General features: G+C 41.6%; 1 protein-coding gene across 8 annotated transcripts in view; it reads right to left on the minus strand.

The window, feature by feature from the left end:
- Positions 1-22350, minus strand: part of TRAPPC9 (trafficking protein particle complex subunit 9) — an 852706-nt gene that overhangs the window by 526038 nt on the left and 304318 nt on the right. For all 8 annotated transcript variants that reach the window (XM_065586245.1, XM_005291042.5, XM_005291041.5 and 5 more), the window contains exon 18: positions 10053-10195. In XM_065586245.1, coding sequence (XP_065442317.1) covers positions 10053-10195 — 143 coding nt within the window. The remainder of the gene's footprint in view (positions 1-10052; positions 10196-22350) is intronic.

Consider the following 22350-nt stretch of genomic DNA (forward strand, 5'->3'; position numbering starts at 1 on the left):
ATTTTTTCCCCAATGTGCATTACTTTACATTTAGCCCCATTAAATTTAATTTGCCATTTTGTTGCCCAAGCACTTAGTTTTGTGAGATATTTTTGAAGTTCTTCACAGTCTGCTTTGTTCTTAACTATCTTGAGCAGTTTAGTATCATCTGCAAACTTTGCCACCTCACTGTTTACCCCTTTCTCCAGATCATTTATGAATAAGTTGAATAGGATTGGTCCTAGGACTGACCCTTGGGGAACACTAGTTACCCCTCTCCATTCCGAAAATTTTCCATTTATTCCTACCCTTTGTTCCCTGTCTTTTAACCAGTTCTCGGTCCATGAAAGAATCTTCCCTCTTATCTTTTGGGATAGGGGGAGCCTATACAGGAAGGATGGGCTCCACCTAAACTAAAGTGGATCCAGACTGCTGGCACTTAACATTAAAAAGGTTGCAGAGCAGTTTTTAAACTAAGAGGTGGGGGAAAGCCGATTGCTGCAGAGGAGCACGTGGATCGGACAGAGACTTCTCTTAGAGAAGAGTGTATTGATAGAGATTCTCTAGGTTTTAGTCAGGATGAGAGGATGGAAGAGGATAAAGTTTGGGCCAGATCACACAAAAACCATTCACATAAAAAAGAATCTGACACATCAGAAAAGGGAAGACAAATAAACAGTGACAAGTTTTTAAAGTGCTTGTACACAAATGCTAAAAGTCTAAATAATAAGATGGGTGAACTAGAGTGCCTCGTGTTAAAGGAGGCTATTGATATAATAGGCATCACAGAAACCTGGTGGCGCGAGGACAATCAATCAATGGGACACAATCATTCCGGGGTATAAAATATATCGGAAGGACAGAACAGCTATATGTGAAAGAAAAAGTAGAATCAAATGAAGAAAAAATCTTAAATAAATCCACATGTTCCATAGAATCTCTGTGGATAATAATTCGATGCTCTAATAAGAATATAACAGTAAGGATCTATTATCGATCACCTGACCAGGAAGTGACAGTGACAATGAAATGCTAAGGGAGATTAGAGAGGCTATCAAAATAAAGAACTCAATAATAGTGGGGGATTTCAATTATCCCCATATTGACTGGGTACATGTCACCTCAGGACGAAATGCAGACACAAAATTTCTCGATACTTTAAATGACTGCTTCTTGGAGCAGCTGGTACCGGAACCCACAAGGGGAGAGGCAATTCTCAATTTAGTCCTGAGTGGAGCGCAAGATCTCGTCCAAGAGGTAACTATAACAGCACCGCTTGGAAATAGTGACCATAATATAACAACATTTAACATTCCTGTGGTAGGAAGAACACCCCAAAGGCCCAACACTGTGGCATTTAATTTCAGAAAGGGGAACTATGCAAAAATGAGGAGGTTAGTTAAACAGAAATTAAAAGGTACAGTGACTAGAGTGAAATCCCTGCAAGCTGCATGGACACTTTTCAAAGACACCATAATAGAGGCCCAAGTTAAAAAACACAGTAAAAGATCTAAAAAAGAGCCACTGTGGCTTAACACCCATTTAAAAGAAGCAGTGAGAGATAAAAAGGCATCTTTTAAAAAGTGGAAGTCAAATCCTGGTGAGGTAAATAGAAAGGAGCGTAAACACTGCCAAATTAACTGTAAAAATGAATAAGAAAAGCCAAAAAGGAATTTGAAGAACAACTAGCCAAAAACTCAAAAGGTAATAACAAAATGTGTTTTAAGTATATCAGAAGCAGGAAGCCTGCTAAACAACCAGTGGGGCCCCGGGATGATCGAGATACGAAAGGAGCACTTAAAGACGATAAAGTCATTGCGGAGAAACTAAATGAATTCTTTGCTTCAGTCCTCACGGCTGAGGATGTTAGGGAGATTCCCAAACCTGAGCCGTCCTTTGTAGGTGGCAAATCTGAGGAATTGTCACAGATTGAAGTGTCACTAGAGGAGGTTTTGGAATTAATTGATAAACTTAACAGTAACAAGTCCCCGGGACCAGATGACATTCACCCAAGAGTTCTGAAAGAACTCAAATGTGAAATTGCGGAACTATTAACTATGGTTTGTTACCTGTCCTTTAAATCAGCTTCTGTACCCAACGACTGGAAGATAGCTAATGTAACGCCAATATTTAAAAAGGGCTCTAGAGGAGATCCCGGCAATTACAGACCGGTAAGTCTACCGTCAGTACCAGGCAAATTAGTTGAAACAATAGTAAAGAATAAAATTGTCAGACACATAGAAGGACATAAATTGTTGGGCAAAAGTCAGCATGGTTTTTGTAAAGGGAAATCATGTCTTACTAATCTATTGGAGTTCTTTGAAGGGGTCAACAAACATGTGGACAAGGGGAATCCAGTGGACATAGCGTACTTAGATTTCCAGAAAGCCTTTGACAAGGTCCCTCACCAAAGGTGCTTATGTAAATTAAGTTGTGATCGTAAACAAGAAGAGAGCAGCATTATATTCTGCAAATGTAAACAAACTTGTTTGTCTGAGTGTTTGGCTGAACAAGAAGTAGGACTCAGTGGATTTGTAGGCTCTAAAGTTTTACACTGTTTTATTTTTGAATGCAGTTAAATTTCATACATAATTCTACATTTGTAAGTTCAACTTTTATGATAAAGAGATTGCATCATCACCAGGGCTGTCAAGCGATTAAAAAAATTAATTGCGATTAATCGCTCTGTTAAACAATAATAGAATACCATTTATTTAAATATTTTTTGATGATTGCACTGTAAAAATGATAAACAAAAGAAATAGTATTTTTCAAGTCACCTCATACAAGTACTGTAGTGCAATATTTTTATCGTGAAAGTGCAACTTACAAATGTAGAATTACGTACAAAAAACCCTTGCATTCTAAAATAAAACAATGTAAAATGTTAGTGCCTCCAAGTCCAATCAGTCCTACTTCTTGTTCAGCCATCACTCAGACAAACAAGCTTGTTTACATTTGCAGAAGATAATGCTGCCTGCTTCTTGTTTACAATGTCACCTGAAAGGGAGAACAGGCGTTTGCATGTCACTGCTACAGCTACCGTTGCAAGATATTTACATGCCAGATGTGCTAAAGATTCATATGTCCCTTCATGCTTCAACCACCATTCCCCAGAGGACATGCGTCCATGCTGATGACGGGTTCTGATCAATAATGATCCAAAGCAGCGTGGACCGAAGCATGCTCATTTTCATCATCTGAGTCGGATGTCACCAGCAGAAGGCTGATTTTCTTTTTTGGTGGTTTTGGTTCTATAGTTTCCGCATCAGTGTGCTGCTCTTGTAAGACTTCTGAAAGCATGCTCCACACCTCATCCCTCTTAGATTTTGGAAGGCACTTCAGATTCTTAAATCTTGGGTCGAGTGCTGTAGCTAGGATTTGAAGTTTCCATTGGTATCTTCTTTGCATTTTGTCAAATTTGCAGTGAAAGTGTTCTTAAAACGAACAACATGTGCTGGGACATCATCCAAGACTGCTATAACATGAAATATATGACAGAATGCAGGTAAAACACAGCGGGAGACAGAAATCTCCTCCAAGGAGTTCAGTCACAAATTCAATTACGGCTTTTTTTTTTTTTTTAAACGAGCATCATCAGCATGGAAGCATGTCCTCTGGAACGATGGCTGAAGCATGAAGAGACATATGAATGTTTAGCGCATCTGGCATGTAAATATCTTGTGACGCCAGCTACAACTGTGCCATGCGAACCCCTGTTCTCACTTTCAGGTGACACTGTAAATAAGAAGTGGGTAGCATTATCTTCTGCAAACGTAAAGAAACTTGTCTGTCTGAGCGATGGCTGAACAAGAAGTAGGACTGATTGGACTTGTAGGCTCTAAAGTTTTACATCGTTTTGTTTTTGAGTGCAGTTATGTAACAAAAAAACGACATTTGTCAGTTGCACTTTCATGATAAAGAGATTGCACTACAGTACTTGCATGAGGTAAAATTGAAAAATACTATTTCTTTTGTTTATCATTTTTACGGTACAAATATTTGTATTCAAAAATATAGAGAGCATTGTACACTTTGTATTCTATGTTGTAATTTAAATCAATACATTTGAAAATGTAGAAAAACATCCAAAAATATGTATTAAATTTCAATTGGTATTCTATTCTTTAATAGTGCGATTAATCATGATTAATTTTTTTGACTTAATCACGTGAGTTAACTGCGATTGACAGCTCTAATTATCACTTATGTGGTGAATAGAAAAAATACTCTTGTTTTTTTACAGTGCAAATATTTGTAACCAAAAATAAATAAAGTGAGCAGTGTACACTTTGTATTCTGTGTTGTAATTGAAATCAATATATTTCAAAATGTAGAAAACATCCAAAAGTATTTAAATAAATGGTATTCTATTATTGTTTAGCAGCGCGAATAATCACTTGACAGCCCTACTTTAAAGATTCTTTAGCATCAATGGGTCCAAGAACAACTTAAAGAAAAATTTTTATAGCATTTCCCATCAAAGCCCCTTTTCAGACTATAAATATAACACCTAAAGAAAGAGAAGAAAGGAATCTGCTTCTCTTTTGTAAAGTTTACAGAAAATTCAGTGGACATTTAGAGTTACCAGTTTATGCTATATATTGACAAAAAATAGGAACTCACACAGTGCTGGAAATGCTGTATATATAGTTTATACTCCTGGGGGAATTCTGCCCCACTCCACAATACAGAATTTGCGCAGAATTCCTTGTTTCTCCTGCAGAATTGGGGCTGCAGAGCTTCTGGCCACCTCTAGGGGCCCCAGTACCCTGTAGAGCCCAGCTCGCAGTGAGTGGAGTGCCCAGTCCAGCGGAAATAGAGGCTACACGCTCTAGCTGCCTGGTTTGATGCTCATTCTCCTGGGGATGGGAGATGGCCCCGGAGACCCAGCTCTGGCAAAGGGTAAGGAAGGGCATTGGCCTGCTAAACCCAGGATTGTGAGTTCAATACTTGAGGGGGCCACTTAGGGATCTGGGGCAAAAATCAGTATTGGTCCTGCTAGTGAAGGCAAGGGGCTGGACTCTATGACCTTTCAAGGTCCCTTCCAGTTATAGGAGATAGGATATCTCCATTTAAAAAAAAAAAAATACAACATCCCCCAGTGGGACAGTAAAGAAGCTGGGGAGGACTAAAGGCTCTGGGGGTGCAGGTTTCTAAGCCGGGAGATGTCCCACGGCTGGGCTCTCGGGGGAAGGGTGTGCAGATACCTGGGGTGTAAGGGTGCCCACGGCTGGTCTCTGGGCTCCGTGGGATCATGCAGCCCCATCCAGAACCCCCCAACTGGAACTGGGTTTTCATAGGGTTTTTTTTAAACTCTACTCCTGGAGGAATCTTTTTTGTTGTTGTGTGTATTGTTGACATACTTGCTGACAGGTATTTTGAAATAAATTACCAAAATAATTGAAACTGGAGTGATTATATTGTGTATTTTGACAAAATTTGCAGCATTTTTAATTCTTTGGTGCAGAATTTTTAATTTTTTTTAGCACAGAATCCCCCCAGGAGTAATAGACTCAGAACACTGAAGAGCGATTGGATCGTGGATAGACTGACATCTACCTGGAGCTTGGATAGACCTTGTAAAATCCAGTCATCGAGTTAAAGAAATAATTGCATGCCTCCCTTTCCCTAGGAATGCAGGCAGCATCACCATTCATTTTGTAAAGACTCATGAGGCAGCAAACAGGCCAAAGGGTGGGACCATAAACTGAGTGTTGTTGACCAGAAAACTTAGGAATCTCCTGTGGTTTTGATGGATATACATGGAAATACATATCCTTAAAGTCAACAGCAGCGTATCAGTCACTGAGGTCCAGGGAGGGGATGATGGAGACCAGAATGACAATGTAAAACTTTCTTTTTGTTATTTATTTATGCAAATTTTGCAAGCCTAGGATAGGTCTGACACTTCCTTTTTCCTTTGGAATTGAGAAGTAATGTAATAGAAACTATTCCCTCAATGGAGAAGGGGAACCCCTTCTACAGGTCCCAAATGGAGAAGAGAAGAGAGCACACTTCTCAGAGGAGGGCATCCTCATGAGAGTGGTCCTTGATGAGAGACAAGGAGAGAAGTTGAGGGGGGGGACTGGAAATAAACTGCAAGGTGTATCCCTGTTCCACAGTAATTAGGGGGACCAACCACACAGAAAGTGTGTTGGAAAAATTAGGGGAGAGAAAAACCAGTACATTGCAATCTGGTACACTGTCCCTGACAAGGCAGTCAAAGAGACTGGTTGCGATATCCCAACTGTCTTGAAGAACTCACAGAAGATGTTTTTTCCCTCGTTTTCTAGATTGATTATGCTATTGTCGGAAAACCTGGCACTTCTTTAGAGACTGAAGGTGGAACTGCTTTCTTTCAGAAAAAGGCATATAAATTCCCAATTATTTCAGTGTGGACCATCTCATCCATCTTCTGTAAGATAGGGAGATCCTGGATCATCTGATAGATCTTTTACGGGGGACCCAAGGACTGAAGTCATGAACATTTACCTGTACTTCCTGAATCTCCCCCCATCTAAGGATGCTTGTAGAGAGGTCCAAGCCATCAGCTTGCCCTCATCTAATCTGGTCTAGAATTCCTGTCTGGCATCCTCTGTCAACTTGTCGGAGATCTTCAGGGTATTGGCTCAGAGGGAGAAGTTGTATCTGGCCAATAAGGTTTATTGGTTAGAGATACAAAACCATAGACAAGATGTGGTACAAAGCTTTCCACTGACAAGGCCTGATTTCTTTGTGTCTTTGTCCTTTGGTAGAAGGAAATCATCCCTGATACACACTTTCATTCACTGCAGAGACAACTGGGAAACCTGGTGAATGATGTGCTTGAAAATAGCAGGCATGGTATTTTTCTCAGTTTTCTTAGCTGTCAGAGGCAGACAGCATGGTTTTCCACAAAGATTTTGTAGATTCTAGGATGGCCTCATTGATAGGTAGAGCCACTCTAGAAGGTCCTGCTGAACCCAGAACGTCCACCAGCCTGTGAGAACTCTCTTGAACTACTTCAACAGGAATAGCAAGAGAAGTAGATACTCTCTTTTAAAGCTCTTGATAAGCCCTGTAGTCATCCTGAACAGGTGAGAAATCCCAGGAAACAAGAGTCTCTGCAGATGATGAATAGGAATAATGCAGAGGAGGCTGAGGTTGATCCTCCTGTAGTGAGATGGGTTAAGGTTCCGAACCCCGAGTCTGGTCTTCAGGGTCTTGGCTCAGAACCAACCTCAGTACTGACAATAGCCTCCTAGATCTACTCGTGTGAGCTAGCCTGTCATCTGCTAGATCTGTAAATTTTAAGAACCAGGGAGGATCTGGAAGTGGGAGGCATGTCCCACAGGTTCCAGAAAGACCATGGGTATGGCATAGAACCTCAGCAATCTCTGCTCCATGGATTCATGTCTCTGGAACTCCAGTGGGTATCAAGAATAGAATGCCCACAATTAAGGTGAAGGGGAGTATCATCAGGAACAAGGGGCATAAGTGTGTAGAATCATAGAAGATTATGGTTGGAAGAGACCTCAGGAGGTCATCTAGTCCAATTCCCTGCTCAAAGCAGGACCAACACCAACTAAATCATCCCAGCCAGGGCTTTGTCAAGCCAGGTCTTAAAAACCTCTAAGTGGACAGAGATTTCACCACCTCCCTAGGTAACCCATTCCAATGCTTCACCACCCTCCTAGTGAAATAGTGTTTCCTAATATCCAACCTAGACCTCCCCACTGCAACTTGAGACCATTACTTTTTGTTCTGTCATCTGCCACCAAGAACAGACCAGCTCCATCCTCTTTGGAACCCCCCTTCAGATAGCTGAAGACCGCTACCAAATCCCCTCTCACCCGTTTCTTCTGCAGACTAAATAACCCCAGTTCCCTCAGCTTCTCTTCATAAGTCATGTGCCCCAGTCCCCTCATCATTTTTGTTGCCCTCCACTGGACTCTCTCCAATTTGTCCACATGCTTTCTGTAGTGTGGGGCCCAAAACTGGACGCAATACTCCAAATGTGGCCTCACCAATGCCGAATAAAGGGAAATAATCACTTCCCTGGATCTGCTAGCAATGCTTCTACTAATGCAGCCCAATATACTGTTAGCCTTCTTGGCAACAAGGGCACACTGCTGACTCATATCCAGCTTCTCATCCACTGTAATCCCCAGGTCCTTTTCTGCAGAATTGCTGCTTAGCCAGTCAGTCCCTTGCCTGCAGCGCTGCATGGGATTCTTCTGTCCTAAGTGCAGGACTCTGCACTTGTCCTTGTTGAATCTCAGATTTCTTTTGGCCCAATCCTCCAATTTGTCTAGGTCACTCAGTGTACACTAGGTGTACCTCAGACTCTGAGGAGGACCTTGAATAGCTTGACCACAATGTGATGTGCCAGGTGATGCCAGGATCCAGGAACGTATCTCCAGATATACCAGAACGTGGGACAGCATGTTAGATTTACTTCTGGACTGCATGCTTCATAGATCTAGCCTCCACAGTACCAAGTACGGATCTGGGCTCTGAGATTGTGTGTAGCCACGGCCTAACTTCCACTGGTACCTGCCAACTTGTCTCCTGGACAATCAGAGAATCCAGTATCAAGAGGCAGAGTAGGTCCTGTGCTTCTGCATAGGCTTCTGGCACCAGTGATATCAAGAGATTTTCCCGGTGCTTTTCTTGTTGCACCCAAAGAGTTGGCACTGCAACATCAATAGCATAGGCACCGGTGCCGGAGCTGAAGACCCTTGATGAAAATAGGTCACTGCTGGGGAATCTCTCTTTCCATAGGACACTCTACCTTGTCCTTCAGATTGCTTACTGTTTACTGTTCTGGTCTGAACTTTTGTGCTTCTTTCTCAGCACCGGAGAAGGGGATTGGTGCTGCGTTTCAGAAGCAATGTCTGCAGGACTGCTCCTCACCGATGTTGAAATACTTGGTGCCCGCCCTGAGTGGGAAGGGTCAGAAAGTGGACACAAAGCGGCCTGCACAAGGAGGTGACGCAGTCTCACCTCTCTGTCCTTTTTTGTCGGGGATTTAAAGTCCTTGCAAATCTGGCAGTGGTCTAGAGTGTGACCCTCACCAAGGCATTTAAGGCAGATGGAATACAAGTCACTCACCAGCACAGATTTCTTGCAAGCCAGCAAAAGGCTTAAAACCCAGAGACTGAGGCATACTCTGGCACTGTGAATAAGAGGGAACCTCTGTTCCAAGAAAAACAACAAAGAAGAGCTACACTAATCTTAACACTAGCAAAGGCCACGAACTTACCTATGTACAGAAAGGAAGATAATTTCCCTCTAAAAATAAACTTGCAGAAGTAAGGCAATGCACTCTATCGATCGTGGGTGGTAAGGAAGAACTGAGCGTGGTCTGAGGCGGTGCTGCCTTTTATACCATCATGCAGCAATCACTAGAAGAACTACTTTAACGTGCAGAATTAATTTTCATAAAATAGCTCAAGAAATACCTCAAATAAAAAGAAGATAATGAAACGGACTATACAGAACTGAGGTTTTAGTATTTATCAGGTAATTATAATAGCAGCAAATATAATTACTAGAAGAACTTTCCGTTAAGTATTGTTGATTAACTTTAGGCACCCAAAGTTTGAAAATTTTGACCTTTGACTATATTCTATATACTATCCTTGGGATGAAAGTCACTATAAATAGAAAACTTTATTTTATCACCTATGAGAAACAGGTAAAAATCCACTCAGGAAAGAATGAGCAAAACTTACTTTTCATTGGTATCCAGTAGCATGCAGAACACAGTCTAAAACAGCAGACAACACTAAAACCTTCACAATTTCAGTCAAGATACATGGAAGAAGATACCCATTATAAAAGAAAATGTTTTATTTTCAAGCTATAGCAAGGTGAAAATATAGGAACTACAGAAATTTTCCAATGCACATGGACTGTTTAACCACAAAGTCAAGTTTTCTAAGTAAAAGGTAAGTTACAATTGGTATCTTATAAAATATCCAGCAGTTCCACACCTCTCTCCATACAGCTTATTAATTCCATTCAGCAGCTTTTGTCTACATGTTGTTGTGGATATCTTGGGTTGCAAGGATGACTGGAAGACTTACCTTGTTGCAGGAAGGGTACTGACGTGCGTAAAGAAGACAGATGGCTCCACTTCCACATGAAGGCCCAGAGAGAGGTTCCTGTAATAGCCATCAGCATGTCCTGGTCCCCCAGAGTATTTGAAATTCAAAATGGCTTCCAGTGTCTGGAAAAATAATGGTAAATAAGTTATTAACTACAGCTCATTTCTGTGCATCATAACTGCTCAATCATCAAATTAGGTCATGGAAAATGTGCATCAGTGGTGAAATTTCTAAACCAGTCTTAATAGAAGTTATTACAGACACATGAAAATTGATTTGTAACATGTCAAAAAAATTATGGTAGCTTTTGAAGCAAAGTTGTCGTGCGTACATTACAGACAATGGTGGGTGTATCTATGGTAGCAGTTCCCAACCACTAATATATTGCTTTTATTGGTGCTAATTCAGAATTTTATGAGCGCTACTCTAGACTCCCCACTTTTTTCTTAATGAGCAGCCTCTGCTGGTTCCCATCACACCATTTCCCATTCCACTGTGTGCTCTCCAACTCACAATGGAGCTTTTGTGGATCCAAATCCAAGTTACACTGGCTGTTGCAACAGAGGTCTTAGAGTGGAAAACCAGCTGTTGCCAAAAAAGGTTTAGAAGCACTGGCATATGGTATAACTTCAACGACCAAAACAAAGAAGAACAAAAAAGCAATATCACATGAACTAGATGCCATCACTTTTCAGAGGCTTTCACTTCAAGCTCCACAAAGCATTTTACAAGATCTGCAAATATTTGGTGCTATTGCTTACTCAGAAACCACTCAGGAACAATCAGAGACCAGAAGTAATTCAAAATGTCCTAGTTATGAAGGAACTTCATGTTGTGAAGTAATCTGACACTGTTCTATTTTCAGGTCATATTGAGGGAACGAAAACTGAGGATTTATGTTCGCTAGTAATTCACTGTTCTGCAATAAGTATGTGTCTGGGTACCACATTAACCCATTCACAATTCATCCAGAACAGTGCAGCTTAACCTTGCTTCCTAATATAGCCCTAAACCAGAATTTACAATATCAACAGAAGTAGTCACTGGGCACTCTGTGCAGTTACTTCTATTGCTTTTAAAATAATTTCTCATTGAAAGTTAATGAAGCTAAACGTATGTAAGGTCAGGAGTTGATCAATAGCAAGTACAAAAATAAACAATGCAGACCCACTATAAACAAACAATTTCATTCTGCTTTTCCAGGTGGCTTAATTAACAAACAGAGCTGGAATCATCAAGTCCAGAAAGCTGACACTGCTTAAGACTAAGTCGTAACTTGAAACAGAACCTCAACATTTAATTAGGAATTCTGCAATGAAAAGCATGGATCTCTAGGCATTATTTTATTGCTGTAATATTCATGGCATTCTGTCATATAAAGTTGATGGGATAGGGTTTTCATTGTCCTCTATAATCAGAGGGACATTGCAAGCACTTATATATGAAAACCCCTCAGTATATTCAAATACCTACAACAGGGAAAACCTGAGCTCTTTAGAAGGCTCTCTTTACTGAGAATGAAAAATAGGAGTAAATTTTTAAAATGTACTTTTTATTCATCATATGAACCAAAAGAGCCCTCAAAGTCAAAAATTAAAAGTGCAATTCAACTCTGAATAGCAACAGTGTAAAAATGGCTCCTTCAAAGCTGAACTGCTTGTTGGGTGCATTCAAGTAAAATCTATTCAGTTTCATGGTAAAAATTCACAAAACAAAAACTTAATTTAACATTAAGTAAGGCTGCTCTCATCAATAAACGAAACCATAAAAAGTTAGGAAATATGTTAAGGATTAAAAAGTTAGAGAGTCACGCATTCTCAAAAACAACAGAGGGTCCTGTGGCACCTTTAAGACTAACAGAAGTAGCATCTGAAGAAGTGAGGTTCTTACCCACGAAAGCTTATGCTGCCAATACTTCTGTTAGTCTTAAAGGTGCCACAGGACCCTCTGTTGCTTTTTACAGATTCAGACTAACACGGCTACCCCTCTGATACTTGACGCATTCTCAAGTTCAGCGTTGAACTGGCAAATTGGTAGAGCGGGGCCTACAGTTCTCTTAAAGTGGCTATGAAAATGTAACTATTTCCATTGTTGTTTCCTCTGGGATCTTGCGGAGCAATATTTGAATGATGATTTGATGACTCTGATTGTGCCTTAGCATGTAACAGGAGAAACCATGAGAAGGTTGTCATCACCAGCCTCACTCTCAAATTAGGAAATTCCAGCATGAACATTGCCCATGCACCCTTACCTCAGCCCCTTGTGCATATGCATTATGATACTGACTGAAAAGTTTGGTGTAACTTGCCCAGTTTCACATAAGAACTCTATGGAAGAGGCAAAGATAGAATCCAGGTCTCCAGGTGAGTGACATTCAACTTCCCTAGCCTTTCTCTTCCCGCAGTCCACTACCTCATTCACTACAAAACTTCCAACTTCTGCAACAAATGAGGCAGGAGACAGACAACAGACTCCTTCCCTATACATCCCTATTAATCCCCAGAACAGATCCATCCTGTGCATGGAATAAACAAGGCATCCTGTGTAAAAAATAATATGCAATCATGTAACTGAAGACTTTGTATTGCCTAATTTTGTATTATTTTGTTTATTCATGAGAACAACCTTAACATTAAATTTTGTGTGTGAATTACCTTAGTTTTTAATCAAAAAATCTTTTCATACATATGCTATTTAAATAAAGCATTACACAATTGTTGTCTTCACTGTATATTTAATTGCTACTGTTATCTCTGTGCAGATCCATGTTTCACCACTCAGTGCCATGTTGATCAACATATTGGAAATAATTTAACTAAACTGTATTCAAACAAAACATGTTTTTGTTTTTCTTGCAACTTTTAAATTACTTTTTTAAATTGTGTAATAGAAAACTGAGTAGAGACTCCAATCTATAATTTCCTGCTTTTTGAAAAAGGTAAATATTCAGAAAGCCATAGATTTGTAAGTATATAAAAATATATAATACAAGGAGCTTTAATTTTATATCTTATTGTCATGTAACCCTTTTTGAGGAAAGTAACAATTACCCTTTGAAAAGAACCAGTGTAACTTACACAGCACAAACCCCAAGGAGCACAGCAGGAGCTCCTTAAAACTCATTACAATTCTTCCTGTGAACCTTCATTAAATGTTATGATAGTCTGTGGTAAACCAGTTTTCAAAGGCATTGCAATGACTACCAAGTAAGCAATCAGTGCTCTCCCAAGTATGCAAACAAAATGGAGGGCATGAGAGACGAATGGCTGATTATTTCTGATGTCACAATGTTACTGCTCAGGAAGCAGCAGGAGCTTTTAAATCTGCAGTGCTGTGTGGAAAAGACATCAGACTTTTCCACTGTTCCAGTTTCCCCAAATTTCCTTTAAAACCAACACCACAGAAACACTCAAACTCATACGAGTTTATTCCACATGCACATTAATTAGTGGCTGAAATTTGGTACAAGTTCCCTATAGCATGTTTCAGATTTAAAATATGAGACAGACAGACCCTGTAAAACAGAAAATTCCAATGCAAAGTTAACTATGGTCTTCCTACTGCAAGAGGATAATAAGCACTGTCAGCTATTTACAACTGTTAGCCCTGCAGAAACAACAACTAAACGAAACTGAGGTGCAGATTCTATTCATCTTGAGATCAATAGAATCACTTACCAAGTGTCTATAAATTAAATCATTCCAAGCCTACAGTAAGAAACGAGGTTGCACAGGTGTCACTGAGATGATAATTTTGCCTGCAGAATCTTTACTACCGATGATGATACACAAGTGGGAAGGAAATGAACTTGAGTTGTAGAGCCCACTATTAAATATTTATTCCTCATGTAGGTACTTAAATACTGTAATCAAGTCACCCCTTAACCTTCTCTTTGTGAAGCTAAATAGACTCAATGGCTCAGTCTATCACTCTAAGGCATGTTTTCCAATCCTTTAATAATTCTTGTGGCTCTTCTGTGAACCATCTCTAATTTATCAAAGTCCTCCTTGAATTGTCGACACCAGAACTGGACATAGTAATCCAACAGCAGTCGCACTAGTGACAAATACAGAAGTAAACTAACCTCTTTACTCCTTCTTGAGATTCCCTGTTTATTCATCCAATTAGCCTTTTGGCCACAGAGACACATGGGTAAGGGCATGTTCAGCTGACTATCCACAATGACCCCAAAGTCTTTAACAGAGTCACTGCTTCCAATGATAGAGTCCCCCATCCTGTAACTATGGCCTACATTCTTTATTCCTACATGGATACATTTACATTTAGCCATATTAAAACATATATTGTTTACTTGCACACAGTTTACTAAGCAATCCAGATCACTCTATCATTGACCTGTCTTCTTCATTATTTATCACTCCCCCAATTTGTAGGTCATCTGCAAACTTTATCAGATGTTTTCTTCCAAGTCATTAATAAAAATGTTAAATAGCATATGGACAAGAACTGATCCCTGTAGAACTCCACTGGAAACACACCCATTGTTCAATGATGCTTCCTCATTTATAATTACATTTTGAGACCGATCAGTTAGCCAGCCTTTAATCCATTTAATGCATGCCATGTTAATTTTATTAGAGACACAGGCGGATGAGGTAATATTTTGTATTGGACCAACTTCTGTTGGCGAGAGAGAACAGCAACGGAAGCTGATCAATAAAAGATATTACCTCACCACCAATCTTGTCTCTCTAATATACTGGAACAGACATGACTACAACACCACATTAATTTTATAGCATTCAATATTTTTTAATCAAAATGTTGTGTAATACTAAGTCAAACACCTAACAGAAGTCTAATTATATTAGATCAACCTTATTGCCTTTATCAGTCAAGATATCATGGTAGGGTGACAGACTTTCCATAAACCCAGGCTGACTGGCATTAATTATATTACCTTCCTTTAATTAGATATTACTCAAGTCCCATATGAACCACTCCATTATCTTGCATGGGACTGTTCTTGCTATACCAGTTCAATAGTGTAGGAGCTTCTTTTTCAATGGGACATGTACACCAGCTACCACCAGATTATGTGTAAATCAACTTAGAATCTTTTAATTTAGTTTTCTGTGAATTCACAGAAATGAGTTATCAAGAAGAAATACCTTGTAACATATATGTATAGCTTCTATTCATTTTTTCAAGGCAGATCAAAAAGCTACTTATCCAGATTCTGCACCTTAGGTCACAATTTTAATTTTAATTATTTGAAATGTACTGATCTAAAATAAATTCAGATTCCTGAAGCTCTTCAAAGTAATGATAGTAAGCAGTATTTGTATAGTTCTTTTAATCCATGAAGAACTTTGCAAACATTAACTAAGCTTCACAATACCCCTCTGAGTGGTGAGATAAGTTATAGTATTCCCCGTGTACAGATGACGAAATTTCAGTGAAGTTACTCAGAATTTACATTGATGTACCGGACATCAGAATTTGAAATAGGGCAGCACATATGCAATTTTCTCAAGTCACAGAAGAAGTTAGTGTCAGAACACGTTCTGAACTTAGTCCTGTGAGCTTTATAAGATGCAACATGCACACTCAGATTTAAGTGAGAAATTGTCCTCACCCACAACTATTTCACATTTGGGGACAATATATACCTTCAAGTCAGCGGCACTGCTATAGGTACCCGCATGGCTCCACAGTATGGCAACATTTTTATGGCTGACTTATAACAACGCTTCCTCAGCTCTCCTCCACTAATGCCCCTACTCTACTTGTGCTACATTGATTGACATCTTCATCTTCTGGACCCATGGAAAAGAAGCCCTTGAGGAATTCCACCATGATTTCAACAATTTCCATCAACTTCAGCATGGACCAATCCACACAAGTGGTCCATTTCCTGGACACTACTGTGCTAATAAGCGATGCTCACATAAACACCACCCTATACCGGAAACCTACTGACCGCTACACTTACCTACATGCCTCCAGCTTCCATCCAGGACACACCACACGATCCATTGTGAGCCAAGCTCTAAGATACAACCGCATTTGCTCCAATCCCTTAGACGGAGACAAGCACCTACAAGATCTCTATCAAGCATTCTTAAAACTACAATACCCATCTGCTGAAATGAAAAAACAGATTGACAGAGCCAGAAGAGTACCCAGAAGTCAACCACTACAGGACAGGCCCAACGAAGAAAATAACAGAACGCCACTAGCCGTCACCTTCAGCCCCCAACTAAAACCTCTCCAGCGCATCAAAGATCTACAACCTATCCTGAAAGACAATCCCTTACTCTCACAGATCTTGGGAGACAAACCAGTCCTCGCTTACAGACAGCCCCCCCAACCTGAAGCAAATATTCATCAGCAACCACACACCACACAACAAAAACACTAACCCAGGAACCTATCCTTGCAACAAAGCCCAATGCCAGCTCTGTCCACATATCTATTCAAGTGACACCATCATAGGACCTAATCACATCAGCCACGCCATCAGGGACTTTTTCACTTGCACATCTACCAATGTGATATATGCCATCATGTGCCAGCAATGCCCCTCTTCCATGTACATTGGCCAAACCGGACAGTCTCTAGGCAAAAGAATAAATGGACACAAAACATCAGGAATCATAACATTCAAAAACAAACTCCAACGAGAAACTGATGAACTGGAATTAATTTGCAAACTAGATACCATTAACTTGGGCTTGAATAGAGACTGGGAGTGGCTGGGTCATTACACAAATTGAATCTATTTCCCCATGTTAAGTATTCTCACACTTTGTCAACTGTCTGAAATGGGCCGTATTGATTATCACTACAAAAGTTTTTTTTCCTCCTGCTGATAATAGCTCATCTTAATTAATTAGCCTCTTCGAGTTGGTTTGGCAACTTCCACCTTTTCATGTTCTCTGTATGTATATATATCTTCATTCTATATGTGCCATTCTATGCATCTGATGAAGTGGGCTGTAGCCCACAAAAGCTTATGCTCAAATAAATTTGGTAGTCTCTAAGGTGCCACAAGTACTCCTGTTCTTTTTACCTGGGGGTAGGAATTATTCTGTGTTTTTTCACCAAAGGGAAAGAGGAGAGAAATGTTTTAGGATGACATTTTAAAATCTCATACATTTGTATCACTGTCCTGTGGCAACCACATTAAAAATACAAGTGCCTCACATGTACTACAGGGAAGATTAGGTAAGACAAGAAGTTAACTCACCTTGTGCAGTAACAATGATTCTTCAAGATGTCTTTCTCTATGGGTGCTCTACTATGGATGTGTCTGCATCTCTGTACTGCTAATCGGAGAACTTTGGAAACAGTCCATCCAGCCCACGCACGCACTGCTCCTCACCTGCCATGACGCTAGCCAGCAGATGCGGGCAATCCCTCCTCAGTTCCTTCTCTACTCCAGTCAACTATTAGAACTCCGAAGTAGCGAGGGAGTGAGCCATGGAGAACCCATAGGAATAAACATCTTGAAGAACCATCGTTACTGCACAAGATAACTTCTTTTTCTTCTTTGAGTGGCGTCCCTACGGGTGCTCCATTGTAGATGACTCCCAAGCAGTGTCCACCACTGGAGTTTGGGACTTTGGAGTCAAGTCTGATATGGATGATAGTACTGTGGGACTCAATTTGGCATTTGCAGCCAAATCCCCCAGGACGGCATAGTGTTCTGCAAAGGTGTGTACAGATGCCCAGGTAGCTGCTCTGCACATTTCTAAGAAAGGGATACTCTTGGAGAAGGTGACAGATGAGGAGACTGACCTTGTAGAATGCGTCTGTACTGAAGATGGGGGTTTTACATTATGCAATTGGTAACTGAGTTTAATAGAGCCTAGGACCCACTTAGTCTCTGAGCTGAAATCGATGTACCTTTTGACTAATTTGCAATGGAGAGAAAGAGACTCAGGGATTTTCTGAAGACTTGTCCTGTCCAAACAGAAGGCTCAGGCACTCCTCACGTCAAGTGTATGGAGGATAACTTCCCTATTATCCTGATGAGGTTTGGGATAAAAGGCTGGAAACTGAATAAGCTGATTTATGTAGAATGTGGAAGTCACCTTGGGAGTGAACTTTGAATGTGGTCTAAGCGTGACTTTGTCAAGGAAGAACATAGTGAAAGGGGGATGCACCATCAAAGCCGCTATTTCCCCAACCCTTCTTGCAGAGGTGATGGCGATGAGGAATGCCATCTTCATGGAAAGATGAGTTATGAACACGTAGCCCTGGGTTCAAATGGTGACCTAGTCAGAACTCTTAATACTAGGCTGAGATCCCATTGAAGAGTGGGAGGTCTGGGTTGTAGGAAGAGGTTTCACTATGCCTTTGAGAAACCTCTTTGTAGTTGGATGGAAGAAGATTGAGTATCCTACCTGCTGATGGAAGGTTCTAATTGCTGCTAGATGAACCTTCAGCAAACTGATAGAGAGTCACAACTTTTTGAGAGTCAATAGGTAGTCTAGAATCACAGGTAAGGTGGATGTATTAGGGATCCCACCAGATCTGGAATCTCTTCCATTCCTGTAGAAAGGTCTGGCAAGTAGCTCCTTTCCTACTGTGCAATAAACCTCCTGGACCTCCTCAGAGTAAGATGTCTCTCTGTGCTGGAACTATGAACGAGCCAGGCTCTGAGCTGCAGAATCCATAGGTTGGGATGGAGAGTGTCTCTCTCGTTCTGTGATAGAAGGTAAGGAGTGATTGGAATAGTCATAGGTGGTCATAGTGCCAGCTGTGATAGGTTAGGGCCTGTCTGGGCCAGGTGGGAGCAATCAGTATGACGTTTGCTCTTTCAACTTTCAACAGGACCTTTGGTAATAGAGGCAATAGGGGAAAGGCTTAAAGAAGGACTTTGTCCCATGGAAGGAGGAAAGCCTCTCCCATGGAGTATCATCCTATCCCTGCTCTGGAGCAGTACTAAGGACATTTCTTGTTCTAGTAATTAACAAATAGGTCTATTATCGGTGTCCCCTGTTGTCGGAATATGTTGTGGAGTACTACCAAATCTATCTCCCATTTGTGGTCGTGTTGAAATTTGAGGCTAAGACTGTTCACCATCGTGTTGTGTATTACTTGTAAGTAGGCCGCTGATATTAAGGTATTCTTGGAGATGCAACAGTTCTATAGTTTTAGTGCTTCTACATACAGGGAATGAGATCTGGAGCCTCCCTGATGGCTTACGTAATACATCCAGGCCATATTGCCTATCCATGACCCTTACATGTGTGTCTTTGCTAAGCATTTCTGACAGCTCTGAGTTTGAGCAGGTTGATGTGGAGGTATGTCTCTGCTGAAGACCATTTGCCTTGTATTGTGCCAGCATTGAGATGTGTACCCCATCCTATGAGGGATGCATGGGTGGTCAGGAATAGAAATGGGGAAGACTGAATAAACTGAATTCCCGTACAGATGTTTACTGAGTCTTTCCATCAGTCCCAGGATTGCTTGACCCTGGTGCACATCAATAGTAGTTTGTTTATATTCTCTCTGTTCGACCTCTAAACCAAACCACACCATGCTTTGAAGGCATCTCGTCCATAGTTTGGCTTGAGCAACCACCGATGCGCCCATGGCCATATTGCCCTGGAGCTGGAGGTAACGTTTGGCTGAAATTTGGGGCTGGATTGTAGTGTCTCTATCAGCAAGAAGAGACTGAGAAATCTGTGATGAGGGAGGAGCACCTTTGCCTGAATGGAGTCGGCTCCAATCAATTCTAGCCTCTGTACCGGTGCCCTGAGAAGGCAGTTGTCCATAAATCATAATGCCTTGAGATTGTAAGTGGGCTGCCACTACTGTGAGGACATTGGAGAATACTCTGGGAGCCGATGAGAGGCCAAAATGAAGTACTCTGTATTGGTAGTGGGCTTGATCTAGCATGAACCTGAGATAACATCTGTGGCTCAGTACAATCACGATGTGAAAATATGCATCTTGGAGGTCAAGGGCCAAGAATCAGTCTCCTTTTTCCAACTCTGGATTGATCATTGATAACATGTTCATCTTGAACTTCTGAGCTTCAATAAACTTGTTTAGTGCTCTGAAGTCTAGTATGAATCTCCAACCCCCTTTTTCTTTGTATCAGGAAGTAACGAGAGTAGAAGCCTCTGCTGATGAGATGTGTGGGTACTGGCTCTATGGCTCCTACACTGAGGTCGTGGTTTATCTCCTGACGTAGCAGGCTCTCATGAGAAGGGGCCCTGAAGAGGGACATGGAAGGTGTTTGGGAGGGATGAGGGAGGAGAAATGGATGGAGTAGTCATCTCGGATGATCTCAAGCACTCATTTGTTGGAGGTTATCCATTCCCAGGTGCTGAAGAACAGGGAGAGAGGATTTCTGAAGGGATGGGTGGGATTTTCCAGCGTGAAATGAGGAGAGTGTTCTATGGGCACTTCGGCCAACCCATCAAAACTGTCTCTTCAAGGTAGAGGGCTGACAGGAAGTTTGCTGAGATCCTGATGTCTTTCATCTGGAGAACCTGGGCTTCTTCCTCTGGGGTTTATACGATCTCTCTGAATATTGAGATGGATATTGTGAGCGAGGCTTGAATGGGGGCTGAGGGCTGTGAATTTTTTTGTACCGAAATGGATAGATCCTGAGGGATAGACGAATAGCCCTTGAACCTTTTTAGTGTGTTGTGATGTGTCAGTCTTTTCATCAAGTAATTTCATGCACTCAAAGGGGAGGTCCTCCACCATCGTTTAGACCTCCTTGAGGAAGTCAGAGAGATGAAGCCATGAGGCCTGTCTCATCACAATGGCAGTCAAAACAGAACATGCCACCATGTCAGCTGCATCAAGTGCAGACTGGAGAGATGTTTTTGCCATCATCTTGCCCTTGTTAACCAAGGCTTTAAATTGTTCCTTGTGAGAATTGGGAAGCTGTTCAATCAAAGAACTAAGCTTCACATAGTTCTAATAATTATATTTGGCACCACTCTGAATTGGACGGTGGTCGAGAAATAGGCCTTCCTGCCAAACAGGTCCAGGCACTTCCAGTCCCAGTCATAAGGAGTGGACTTAAAGTGGTGTTGGTGGCCTTTATAGTGAACTACATCCACAAGGATCAAATTGGCAGTTGGGTGTGAGAACCAGAATTCCATATCCTTTGCTGGCACATAATATTTCTTGTCTCCCGTTACAAGTTGGTGGAACAGACGCAGGGGTATGCCATATCGCCTGGGTGGGGTCCAGTAGAACCTCATTAATAGGGAGGGCCACACTGGAGGAGGTGGAGGAATGTAGCATGTCCACTAGCTTGTAGTGCGACTCACAAACCTCTTGTAAAGGTATATGGAGTGGCGCTGCCACCCTCTGTGCCAAGTCCTGGAATAGTTTAAAGTCATCTGCCATGGCGACAATGACGAGAGGTGGACTGGAGGAGTGACTTCGTCCTCAACTTTGGCTCTGGTTCTTCCCTTGCCTGTGTGGGGAGTTGAGAGGCCCTTGAGGCAGCAGCCAAAGGAGGGTACTTCCTCAGCTGCTGGTAGGCCACACCAGAGGTGATGGAGGCCTGTTGCCTTTGGGCCTGCCGGGGTCCCTGTATGGACATTGTGATGGGAAGGTACTGTGATTGTCCGAACTGGGGAGGCTGTTACTCAGAGGGGTAGCATGCCAGTGTCCATACTGAAACTGGGCTCCCTATGGCGGGTGTGATGAGAGTTGGGAAGAGATGTCCTCTTGCTCACTTTCTGAAAAGAGCAATATGTGGCAGGCAATCACTGGTGAGACACAGGCTCTGGGGGAACTCGGTACCAGGGTTCTGGTACTGAGCAGAGGAGAGTCCAGTGCATCAGTGACCAAAAGATCCGTTGTGCACCAGAAATCTGGCTGTACAGAGGGCGTTGGTACCGGTGGAGACTGTCGGTGATACTGACCAAACCAGTGATAGTTTCCAGCTCAACTGGGGCTCACTATGGCAACTCAATGACCTTTTCTTAGAGGCCTTACATGAGTGGCTCGCAGGCGTTTCTCTGAGCTCACCTCACTTTGAAGTGGAGGATTGCGGTGAGAGCTCCCGCCAGGACTCCAGTGGCTGAAGGGCTGACTCCATGACTATGAGTTTGAGGCTCAGTTCTCTGTCCTTCCTGGACCTGAGCTTCAGTTGTTGACACAAGCCACACTTCTATGGACTGTGTTTCTCTGCCAAGCAGCGAATGCACTGCAAGTGTCCATCAGTCACTGGGATAGATTCCTAGCAACTGAGGCACTTTTTGAAGCCACAGGGGGTCAATGGAAGACAAAGTCCTTTTCTTTTCTTCTTTTCCTACATTTTTTTTAGGCG

The sequence above is a fragment of the Chrysemys picta genome, chromosome 2 (genome assembly GCF_011386835.1).
Source record: "Chrysemys picta bellii isolate R12L10 chromosome 2, ASM1138683v2, whole genome shotgun sequence".
Classification (NCBI taxonomy): Eukaryota; Metazoa; Chordata; order Testudines; family Emydidae; genus Chrysemys; species Chrysemys picta.